This window comes from Tinamus guttatus, unplaced genomic scaffold (assembly GCF_059628265.1).
Source record: "Tinamus guttatus ecotype Peru unplaced genomic scaffold, ASM5962826v1 Tinamus_guttatus_pri_ptg000323l, whole genome shotgun sequence".
Taxonomy (NCBI): Eukaryota; Metazoa; Chordata; class Aves; order Tinamiformes; family Tinamidae; genus Tinamus; species Tinamus guttatus.
In genome coordinates, this window is record NW_028288857.1 from 2,326,152 (window position 1) to 2,337,355 (window position 11,204).

General features: G+C 47.8%; 1 protein-coding gene across 1 annotated transcript; it reads left to right on the forward strand.

The window, feature by feature from the left end:
* Nucleotides 1-963: 963 nt before the first annotated feature.
* On the forward strand, nucleotides 964-6,435 carry LOC104570112 (uncharacterized). The gene is made up of 11 exons (XM_088529085.1): nucleotides 964-1,152; nucleotides 2,295-2,429; nucleotides 2,682-2,806; nucleotides 2,929-2,997; nucleotides 3,387-3,500; nucleotides 3,914-4,026; nucleotides 4,210-4,265; nucleotides 4,827-4,879; nucleotides 5,014-5,141; nucleotides 5,522-5,678; nucleotides 5,967-6,435. The coding sequence occupies exons 1-11, from the start codon at nucleotides 964-966 to the stop codon at nucleotides 6,019-6,021; spliced, it is 1,194 nt and encodes a 397-aa protein (XP_088385211.1). The 3' UTR covers nucleotides 6,022-6,435.
* The last annotated feature ends 4,769 nt before the right edge of the window (nucleotides 6,436-11,204 follow it).

Genomic DNA, 11,204 nt, shown 5'->3' on the forward strand with positions numbered 1-11,204 from the left:
GATGGTGCAGAGCCGGTTGCTGCAGCCTCCCCTGACAGGCTGGTTCCACCAGGCTCACTTTCCATCTGCATTTTAGCACTATTGGTTGCAGGTTTCTCATATCCTCCTAAACTTAAAAAAAAAAAAAAAAAAAAAAAAAAAAAGTCAAGATGTCTCCATAACACCTCAGGTCACGTTGTTTTACACCTCTGGCAAAAGGCACCAGAAAAAAAGGGAGAGTCTGCAGGTCTCCTGTCCTTGGCTCTCACCTCGGCTGCCGAGAGGCTCATTAAGCCCCAGAGACTCACGGATTTTTTACCACATGCCTCCCCTATCAAATATTATTTTATGCCAATGCTGTGCTTAATTTTTAATGGTAATGGAAATAAATGTGAACCATATTGCCGTCCTCTCCAGAGCCTCCTCTGTCCCGTCCTTCTGCTTTTGATCTGCTGTGGTTGATGGCCAGTGAGATAACAGGCTCAGAAAAGGGGAACTGGGTAAAAACAAGGAAACTTTTCAAGAATGAGGCGGAAGGGCTATCTCTGGCATTAAAGATGCAAAACGTGTCTTCGGCTGGCGAAAGCAGAGAGAAATAGAGTTGCTGGGAGCAGTGTCCCTTGTCATCGGGTGTCCTTGTGCCTGGGCGCAGAGGGGCTGCCCAGGGCCCCAAAAACGCTTCTCTCGCACCGCAGCCGCTGAGCGGGAGCCTTCCAGGTTCCCCCGGTTCCTCGAAAACGGGTCGGGCCGAGCGCCCCGCTCGGGGGGAGCTCCGTGCCGGTGGGCGAAACGCGGGCGGCGAGCTCATTTCTCCGGGGCGAACGAGCCAACGGCGCCAGCGACAAATAAATAAATAAAACCCGAATCGGCTTCAGACCAGCACGGAAATGGGCGCAGCCCCGGCAAATCCGCGCCCTCGAGGCGGGGTTTGGCCGCGGGGTTCGGCCGCCGAGCCCCGCGCAGCCCCGCGCAGCCCCCGCGGCGATGCTGGCGCTGGTGGCGGTGCTGGTGGCGGCGGTGGCGGTGCTGGTGGCGGCTCGCGGGGCGGCGGCGCCGCTCAAGCGCTGCGCCCTGGGCTGCCTCCTGCTCCTCGGGGCCGGCGGCGGGAGGCAGCGGGCGGCGGGCGGCCCCGCCGAGCCCCGGCGCCCGCGCGCGCTCCGCTCCGACCCCCACGTGAGTGTCCGGGGGTCCGGCCCCCCGCCCGCGGATCCTGCTCCCCCTCCCTGGCATTCCCGTCCCCGCATCCCGCTCCCCCGGGGACACTATCCCGGGCACCCCCATCTGCTGGGACCCATCCCTTGGCACCCACATCTGCTCCCCACCTTCTTCCCTTATCCCTCCGGACCTGCAGCTTTGCATTCCTCGTCCCCAGGACCTGCATTTCTTCCAGCATCAAGTCCCTTCCCAGCCCCTCTATCCCCAGGGCCCCCGTTCCCCCAGGACTCACATCCCCTGTAACCCCCTAGACCCTCCTCCAGCAGGACTCATATTCTCCAAATACATCCCGCCCTCCCCAACTTCCCCAGGATGTGCATCGCGCAGGACCTCCATTCCAGGATCTGTATCCCCCAGGAATCCTCATTCCCCAGGGATCTGCATCCCCAAGACCTGCGTCCACCCAAGACCCACATCCCATGGGGCCCTATAGCCTCTCAGGGACACACATCCCCTTGGACCTGCCTCCCAGTACCCCACATCCCCCACGGACCCGATCCCCATTCCCCTGGCCTTTGGGCTCATATCCCCCATCTCCCTGCACCCCAAGGCCTTGCATCCCCTGGGAGACAGGTTGGGGATGTCCCCATGGGTGTCCCTTGCAGACAGACTACCTCTAATCCAGCCAGCTGGTTTCACTGGGAGAAAATAGACATGCTATGGGGGGACAGGGGATAATCTTGCCGAAGAAGAACTCTATCCCTGCCCAGACACAGCCACACGAGTCTCATTTTCCATATTCCGACTTGTAAAGTCCACTTTGAGTGAGATCTGCACCACTATGTGAAGCTGCACGGTTGCCCTGGCAGATATGGACTCTGTTCCTAATATTGAGCTGCGCATTAACTGGCCCGACGCCAGCTCTGTTCCCAGTCACAGCGCCAGGTTTCCCGTGAATCCACTTTCACTTTCTTTTTCCATTTTAATTCTAAGCTTCCCATGAGTAAAAAGTGTCCAATACACATTTATCCCTATTGCCTGGTGTAAATGGTGCTAAATACAGAGCAAAAATAAAACTCACTGCTTCCAGCCCATGGAAATGATCAAAGTCCCCGTCCCCCTGCTCCGGCTGGAGCTCCGGTCTCCTTCCTTCTCCCTAGGCGCTGGATTCGCTTTATTTCACGGGCTTTGCGGAGAGCAACGAGACCTTCGTGATCGCTCGGCTTGCAAGGCGACCCGGTGGCATCTGCGAAATGTGGCTTTTCCTCAGGGTGGAGGGAGTCGGAGAGTTTGAAGTAGGTGCTGCTCTAGAAGGTGGCTGGGGCTGAGGGCGGGTGCTTTTTTTTTTCTTAATTAATACCATATCTGAAATGAGAGCATGTTATCCAATGCGATCTCAGCTGTTTTACATGCGATTTTACCTCACTGTTCTGTGATTCTCTGGTAGAGCTGAAAATCCAATTGAATCTAAGGTTACTCCTTCAGCGGAGCCAGAATTCGTCCACTCAGCTGCATTAAACAAATGTTTCCCCCAAATGTCTCCGTAGCACCCGGAGCACCCGAACATGATGGTGAGAGATGAATCTGGAGAGCATTGGCGTGGTGGAGGGCTCGCCATGGAATACCTGGAGCCTCAAAACGTCTGGAAAATAAGCTTTGAGGGATTGCTGAGGTACTGCAGCACTTCTTAGTTTGGGTTAGGAACGATGCAAAACCTTAAAAAATAATAATAAAGAAACCTCTAAAATCTATCGGTTTAGGAACAATGCAAAATTACGGTGTTTTGCCTTGCAGAAAAGGTCCCTATCGACAGCAGTGGAGCGAAGAGGAAGGCGAACTTGTATCAGTTAAATTCTCTCTTCAGTAAGAGCATTTCCACTTTGCTCTGGGATGTGTAGTAAGTTCCTAGTTAAAGATTTGGTTCATTTTTTTAAAAGAATATATAGATGAAACCAAATTTATGACATAATCAGGACTTCAGTGGTGGCTATTTAGGAAGTTGTCACAACTGAGACCTCGCCTTCTGGTGTATTTTGGGGGAAGAAGCTGCTTTTAAAAGATTTTAGGGCTTCTGTAAGAAGATGTTCTGGTCTTGAAATACGGTGGTGCTGCTCTCTGGACTGTTTCCTACGTTTTTTCTATAGGAGTAGAAATAAAGGCCAAGTAATAGCCAGAAGTACCTTGGGAATGACTCTAGCATATGTGCAGGAGCTGTGCTCATAACGGATTTATTTTTGCCCTTCTTTTGCGAGCTGGGAGAACCTCACCGAAGTCTTCAACTTCAGCACCGACAGTCACCCCAGCACGTTTGTACGGGCCCTGGCCGAGGAACCGTGGAGCATCGAGTTCTTCCAGAGGGTCAAAAAGTGAGAGACAACTTTGCACTCTGCTGGGGGCAATAGCAATTTGTCTACAGACCTCCTCAGGATCTGTCCTGTATTGTTATGGGTGATTTTAGAATAGGAGTTTAATTAAAGCGAGCAAATAAAGGACAAGTATCTCCTGGGCTTGGTCACCACAGCACTCTTGGTGACCTCTAAGGAGGCTCCTGCACGTGGTGTTCCTACCACATGGCTGGGATGCCCTCCTTCAAGGCTACAGTTTTGGGCTGTAAAGCCTAGAGAATTAGGGATATTTCATTTTCAGTATCTTTTTATTTTTTAGCAATCTGACCTAGGCTTATTCTGCAATGTCAGTTTATCTTATGGGGAGGAATGAACGTTTGGGCCTTGTTGATTTTGCCTGCATTGATTAACTTTTGCTTTCCCCATCCTTCCAGACAAAGGGAACATTTCCGCCATGAGCAGTGGGGCCACTCCGTTGGAGAAATCGAAATAGAATCTCATAAGAAGACAGAACTTTCCCTCAAAGGCATTCGGAGCCACTCTTACGGTCTATCTTATTCCTTTCTGCTCTTAGAAACAGCTCCATTATTGTTGTTTGGGATGAGAATGCCTGGCATGTTCTCAATTGCGAGAGAATTATATAGCCAAAGTTGATGCCTGGTGCCATTATTTCACCTTGGCCAGCAATGGTGAACTCCCTGTTTGGTGATTTTGTTCCCTTCTTATGCAGGTATCCGGAACTGGTCTGACATTTACCGTTATGTCATGATTTTGGCACGCTTTGAGGTAGGCATTAACATGTCACTCCACAACTTAAGCCTGAAATTGCAGGTATGTCTGGACATGTCAGGCATGCCTGGATGTCCAGGAGCCTGGCTCACCCTCCATCATCAGTGCATGGAAATGTTAGCAGGAATTTGCAAGAACAGAAAAATACCTGAGATTTTGCTATGTGGGTTGAACCAAAAAAAAATTTCATTAACTTGAAACCATTTATTTTTGCCTTTTTCAAAAAATTATGTTGGTAGCTTTGCAGAATAGGTTCTTTTTCAGCAGTTTTGAACAGAACTACCTGAAGCCTCTGTGTTTGTCAGTTCCCTTCTCTGACATACGCTTGCTGTGGTCTTCCTGCTGCCCTTGATTGTTGCTTGATGTGTCTGGTTTACGTTCTTGGGCCCTTATTTACAGCCAGATCTTCATGCATGATGTATTAAGAGGGGTTAAAAGTAAAAATGCTCAGGAGGAGACCTGAGCTGTGCCCAGGATCCATGGGTGAAGCCAGCACGCAATGAGCAGCATCACTCTGCACAAGTTGGACTTAGCCCCTTCTCCATCCCTCTCTTGCAGGATGGGACCGCCACACATTTAACAGTTATTAATATGCCAGCAACTATGACTAAGTAAGTTCAATTGCTTCATTTATGTGAAATTGCTTTCTAGCCGATGTAGCTACTTATTTCTGCTGTCTGTTGGGGTTCTGCTGGAAGTCCAGCCTGTGCTCCACATGGATTTTGGTCCATTCCCTCCTCTCCAGCCTCTCCGTAGGCTACGTCTTTTTCCCGGATGGCAGGAAGGCTGGGATCGAGTGGTCCAACGCCTCGCTGGCCGAGCTGGCCGCTGACGGGGTTATTGAGGATGAATATGCAGTGAGTTTTACTGCAGGTAAGTTGAAACTCAGCTTAACTTCAGCCGTGTGCATCTGTCATCAGGGAGGTTATTTGCACAAATAAATACAAGGGCACGAATTGTTCCCTGCAGGATCTGCCCATGGGCACCTGCCTTAGAGTTTGCATTTGTGGTGACTTTTGTTTATGCTAATCCAGATAAATGACATGACGCTTTTGGTGGGGTGCAAAATGTACGGTAGGAGTTGGAGTTTTGAAAACACTGGTTGCTCAATGAAGTTGCTATTTGATTTACAAAACAGACAGGAAAACCCTTCTTTAGAAGTGCCCCATGTAAATATAATAGACCTTGTGTACTTGGGGGGTTAAATAGTGTTGAAAGTTGGACACATTCTTCCCTTTTTTCTGCTACTGAAGGTGGCAAGTTCTTCTCCATCTCTGCCACGCTGGACACACGAGCCTGCCCCGTGGTGTACGACGGGCTCAGTGGGAGCCACGTGTTCCACGAGTGCATCGCTGACTTCCAGCTGGACGGGATAACGCCGGGCTGGGGCCTGATGGAGTTTTATTACAGGTAAAATAATGGCAAAAATAAAGGGTGGGGGTAGATAAGCTCCACCCAAGTATTAGAAACATAAACACGCAGGTTGCTCGCTTTGATTTGATTTAAAGAAATATTATTCGGTGTTGATAGTCTGGAAATCTCTACATCCTTCCCAGGCAGCTGTAATTTGGCAACACCAGTGAAATTCCCACAGGCTCCTCTTTGCTGTCTCCTTCCTCATTAAAACCACGATGGAAATGGGGGGTGGGTGCCTGGTCCCCCCGCTCGCTGTGGGATTCTGACTTCTTGTCCTTGCAGAGATGAAGCCGCCCGGCCGGTTCCTGGCTTGGATCTGGGCGCAGGAGCCGGATGAGCTGCCGCATCCGTGACGAGCCGCCGGTGCCGGCGCTTGGTCTGCCGGGCAGCGGGGTGGACGTTCGGGAAAAGCCCTCTCCTCGCGGCACCGCGTTTAGCAAGTCCTGCTACTGCTGTGACCTTTCCTGATGGCCTTGCGAATTCAGGCATATAGTCAAGCTTATCGCAGTGGTGTTTGCAGGAAACAGCTTTCCGACTATTTTATTCCCTGCAAAATGAGCAATTTGGAGCCCTGAGCTCCTTGTCACGGGAGGCCGAGAGCATGAATGGATTTGGAAAGAAATCAGATATATTTTTTTTAGATGTGTGGCTCTTAATAGCTGCTAACTGTGCTTGTCTGGAGGCAATTTGAAGGCAGTCTCTGAACAGCTGAATGCAAGAGGAATGCATCTGAAGGAGCTGATCTCAACTCCGTCTTCTTCTGGCACTCCTCCTAAGGTATCAAGTACTCCCTGCAGTGAAAACTGGGAAACTAAATGGATTTCTGACCCAACCTGGCAGTTGTTTGGTTCTTTAAGGTTTGCTTGGGGAATAGAAGCCCCCTCTATAGAGCTCTCCAGCAGTTACAGGCATTAAAAATGAGCATAATCTCTTACAGCTGCATGGGAGGTTGCTCTGGGAGAAGCGACACCTCCGAATGAGGTGTCCTCTCCCACGAAAGCCAGCAAAGCAAGTGGCACTTGCTGCGGATAACCAGGGTCTGCTAATCCGAGGTAGAAGATGATCTGAATGTCTCCTGTTCACTTAAAATCAGTTGCTGTCCTCAGCAGCGTCCCTCTGCTCATGGCTGGTCCAAGGTGGCTTCAGGCAATGCTCCTTTGGCTGAAGGAGAAAGGTCAATGATATAGGAAATGCCTGCAGCTTACACAGTGATGTTATATGCAATAGCAATGCAGCAGTCTGCTCTTGACCTGTGCATGGGGACACAGGCATTTTTGCTCCTTTGTATGGCTGGGTGCTTTGATTTCCTTCACTTCAGTCGTCTGTCACTGAGCAAGATGCTCCCAAGCTGTCACAGCTGCCAGTTATGCCATGCCAGCAAAATAAATGACCATTTTCTACTTCATCATCTTGTGCCTGTTGTTCTTTTTATGACTTGCAATAGCTTTTCCCGCAGGATGGATGTGTGTTGAGCGGGTGGAAGGGTGTCACAGGGAAAGACACAAGCCCAAGGCATTAAATGTCCCTGTGCTGGTTCCGCTGCTGCCTGGAGAGCAGCCTGGGCCCGTCCTGTCCTGGGGAAGGTGTTGGAGCTCAGCCGGACTCCCGTGATCTTTTCTCTGCTAATGGTGGTATTCAGAAATGCATTCCTGGGAGGCTTGCACAAATTTAAAGATGTCTTAAATCTGTCCGTGCACTGGAAGTCCCAATGCACCAGAATGGACAGCTTTAAAGTTATTCAGGACAGTGGTAATTTGACAGATCTGAAGGCCTTATGGTTCTTTTTACACATAAGAAATCAGTCAAGTTGGTAATTTTAGAAAGGTTACAAAAATAACAGTGTCATACATCACAGTTTGTTCCTACTAAATATGTGGCTCATTTTACTATGATTTCAGGAATATCTGTGGTATTTTTATCATCTCTCTAGGACCTTTTTGCTTTTTTCTTGGTGACTAAAATACTACCATTTGGAAGAAGAAAATATAGGGACACAGTCAAGCATATCCGCAAAGACAAAATATGTTAGCAATGGCTCTGGGGGTTTGCACTTGGGTCAGAGAATGTAGAAAATGAGAGGAAAAAATAGTTTATGGCACCAAATAGACCTTTTGGTACTAGTGGAGAGAGAATGAGAGCACTCCCGGGTTTGGTTTGGAAAAGTTCACCTAGGGTACAGAAAATGATTCATTAAAGGTTTGAGCTGGCAGGTCTATTTGCCAGGTAATGAAGTACAGGGAAGGCATTTTGGTTTGAAGGATGGAGAAATCGGCTGTCAGGGCTTTTCTCTGTGGATTCCCAATTAGTTTATAGTGAGTTTGTGTCCAGGAAACCTGGAAGAACTTATTTAATTTAAAATAAATCTAGCAAGCCCCACACTTTGAGCATGCGAAGTGGTCCTTCTCTCATGGCTCCTTCCTCGGTGGAAAAAAAATCTGCCCTGGGAGATGTTTCTGCAGCACAGAAGCATTAATTTTGAGCAAGAGAAAGCAGTAAATGGAGGAAAAGTCCTGGCCAGAAGTGAAATGTAGCGTAGGATGTGCTCTCGTCTGGCACGAAGGGAGGCCGGGGATGAGCTTCTCCCCAGCATATGGATTTTGCACGTCTGGGAGGAACTGAGCACCTGTAATTCCTGCTGCTGTCAATGGGCCAGGGCCTGACACGGCGAAATATTGTGCAAAACGCTCACCCGTCCCCCTGGAGTTCACATAAATGCTAAATGTTGAGAGCCAGGCCCTCATGAAGAGGTCATTGCAAGGCTGTCAGCCCCAAACTGAGCATTTCCCATCAATCTACCCTTGGCTACCGATGTCCAAGACGATAAATACTTTACCAAGCTTATTTCTTCTCCTGCCTTTTTGCAATCTTTCCAATATGCATAGTGTTGATATAAAGGGCTTTCACACTGTCACTATTGCATTGGCAATAAAGCAAGAAAGAAAGAGAGGAAAAAGTCGTTTTTGTCTTCGGATTTATGTCCTGGCTTTACAATGAGTCAAGCAAAGTGACTTGATTAACTAAAGCCCAGGGAGTTCCATAATTTATCCCCCCAAAAATGCACCAAATGGCTGAATTTTCTCAGAAATTGCTTCCAAAGCAGACTTCCCCCCGCCCCCATAAAAACCATCTCGCCGGTCAAACGACTCCAAGGCATTCCCAGCAAAGCAAGCAATAACCATGTGCTCCCTGCTCCTCTTTACGGGAAGCCTGGCTTCCTCATGCTCCTCTTGTTTACCATAAAAAGCCACATTTGTCTTTCTCAGTCCAAAATTGCTTTTTCCTAAATTGTGGGGTTTTTTAAATTGTTGCTTCTTCCCTAACTTTCATAGACCACGAGCTTGGGAGTTTGAGCTAGTGCCTGCAAGGGGATCTATTCTGGGGGCTTTTTGAGTTTCCCCCCTCTTGGAGGTTTTCCCTTCCCTAGTTGAGGTTATAATTAGTCACAGCATTGATTTTAGCTTTTTTTTTTTTTTCGGCAGAAAAGCCTTATTAAAAACAAAGTGCAAGTGAAGTTCATTCTAATCTGGCCATAAAGTTTTACAAGGGATGTAAATCAAAGGCAGGAGTGGCAGCGAGTGCTCCGCACACTCGAGCTCTGTTCAAGCTTCCTCTGTAGAATTAAATCCCTCTAGGAGCAATTAGCCTAACAAGCTGTTGGGTCCACTTATAAATAACGTCACTGATGGAGACGTACAAAAGCAGAGGTGTCTGCTTGGCATACAAGGGACTATTAAAAATGTTGAGCAGTGATTTTTTTTCTAATCTACAGGAGTGGGGAGGAGGAGATGAAAACCTGATATACCCCAACAGCTTTCCTCAAACATTTATTTTGCCTTCCAGGAATGATACAGATATATCTTCTGGGGCATCCTCCTAAATTGCTTGGTAGCTGTTCCTGGGGCAATATAGGTAAATATTGGTCCCCAAAACAGGAGAGGGACTCCTAGGCAAGGCACACGCATTGATATTGCAGCTGGAAAGACACCTAGGAGGAATAGTTCCTCCAGGATGCAGTAAGGTGCTGGGAGAAAAGGGCCCGGTGTAGCCCAGGGCTCTGCCCAGAGCGGGCAAAGCAAAGTCTTATGTCTGTGGAGTGAATTTTCAGCTCTCTTTTCGCCAGGGGATGCCACAAGCTGGAGCTGGTTGGAGATGTCATTTGTGTGTGACCAAGTGACTTTGCTTTCTGCTTTCCGGAGTGTCTTGGACAGGTCCAGGACCTCATCGTGTGGACTCATTCTGCACCATCATTTTCCCTGCCTGCTGGGGAACTGACCTCATTTTTCTCACCTGGTTCTTTGGCTTGAAATTTATTTCTTCTTTGTCTTTTCTCTTTCTAAACGTACATTGTAAAATTTATAGCCCTTGTGGCCTTACAGTTATGGAGGAACCTTCTGCAGCACATAGAGAGCTTGCCCCATAAAACTGTCTTTATAAAAGGCTAATTAAACTTTTCAACTGAAAGTATAAATAACTGCTTGTACCCCCATAACGTCTGGCACTTCAAAATAGGGCTGAAAAGGGCTCTTGGCCAACACTCTGCCAAAGCACAAATTCAATTATTTGTGAAAAAATACACTCATGAGGTGAAAGCAGCATTTGAATGGTGATTTCAAGGGCAGCTTTGGCCCATGGCAGAAGAGTTTCTCCTAGAGTTGGGAAGAAGAAAGGTGCATTTCTGAGTGCTATAAAGGAAAGAGCTATCAATTCTTCTGTACATTCTTAATGCTGGAACTGCTCAACTCCTCTCACCCCTTTTCCCTGGAAACTACAATTTTCCCTTTTTGCAAAACAACCAAAACCGTGCTCATTTGATTAACTTGCTTAACTTTTTAAACTTTCCTCTTGGGTGAAAGAGGGGAAATTCCACTGTTTATTGCTTTTGTTGTCATTCTTTATTGTCCTGAATGCACCGGCTGGGCAATCAGTAGATAAGGAATTCAAAAAAATTATTTAGAGGTCCCCAAAGACTAAGAATACTTGGTGATGTTTTGCAGAGTTGGTAAGATGTAGAGTGGGAAAAGCTCTGAAGGTTACACAAAGTTCTGTGCTTCTGGTTGTCTTTACTAAAGCATCCAGATTTCAATATTTCCTTTCCCAGTCTTGTTTCTGCTGTTATTCCAAGGCACATAGACTTGTATCACATGTTTGTAAGCTGATAAAACCATAATGCCAGGAATGTTTTCTTTTCCTCTGTTAGATTAACAAAACGAGTGAGTTTTCAGATATAGCTCGTGTTTACCATCCTCCCTGCACCAAACAGCATTTGCTGTGAAAATTCACAGAGAGGTAAGAAAATAAGTCTATCTTGCAGCAGATGAGGAGGGAAGATGCACCCATGGTCTCAACACCTATAAGAGCTACCAGACCCTGCTGCCTCTCCCACCTGTAAGACTCAAGCCTTGCTCATCTTCCAAGTCATAAGAGAGTCTTGGAAAGATCCCAAAGCTAAGAATGGCCCTTGGTGAATAATAGCTACACACAGACTCAAATTGCATGACAAATTACTCAGGTATTTGTTAA

Excerpts from the sequence above, each read along its gene's own strand:
- LOC104570112 (XM_088529085.1), top strand. The coding sequence starts at position 964 with ATGCTGGCGCTGGTGGCGGTGCTGGTGGCGGCGGTGGCGGTGCTGGTG. Across the intron at positions 1,153-2,294 it reads CGCTCCGCTCCGACCCCCAC|GCGCTGGATTCGCTTTATTT; the intron begins GTGAGTGTCCGG and ends CCTTCTCCCTAG. Across the intron at positions 5,679-5,966 it reads CTGATGGAGTTTTATTACAG|AGATGAAGCCGCCCGGCCGG; the intron begins GTAAAATAATGG and ends TTGTCCTTGCAG.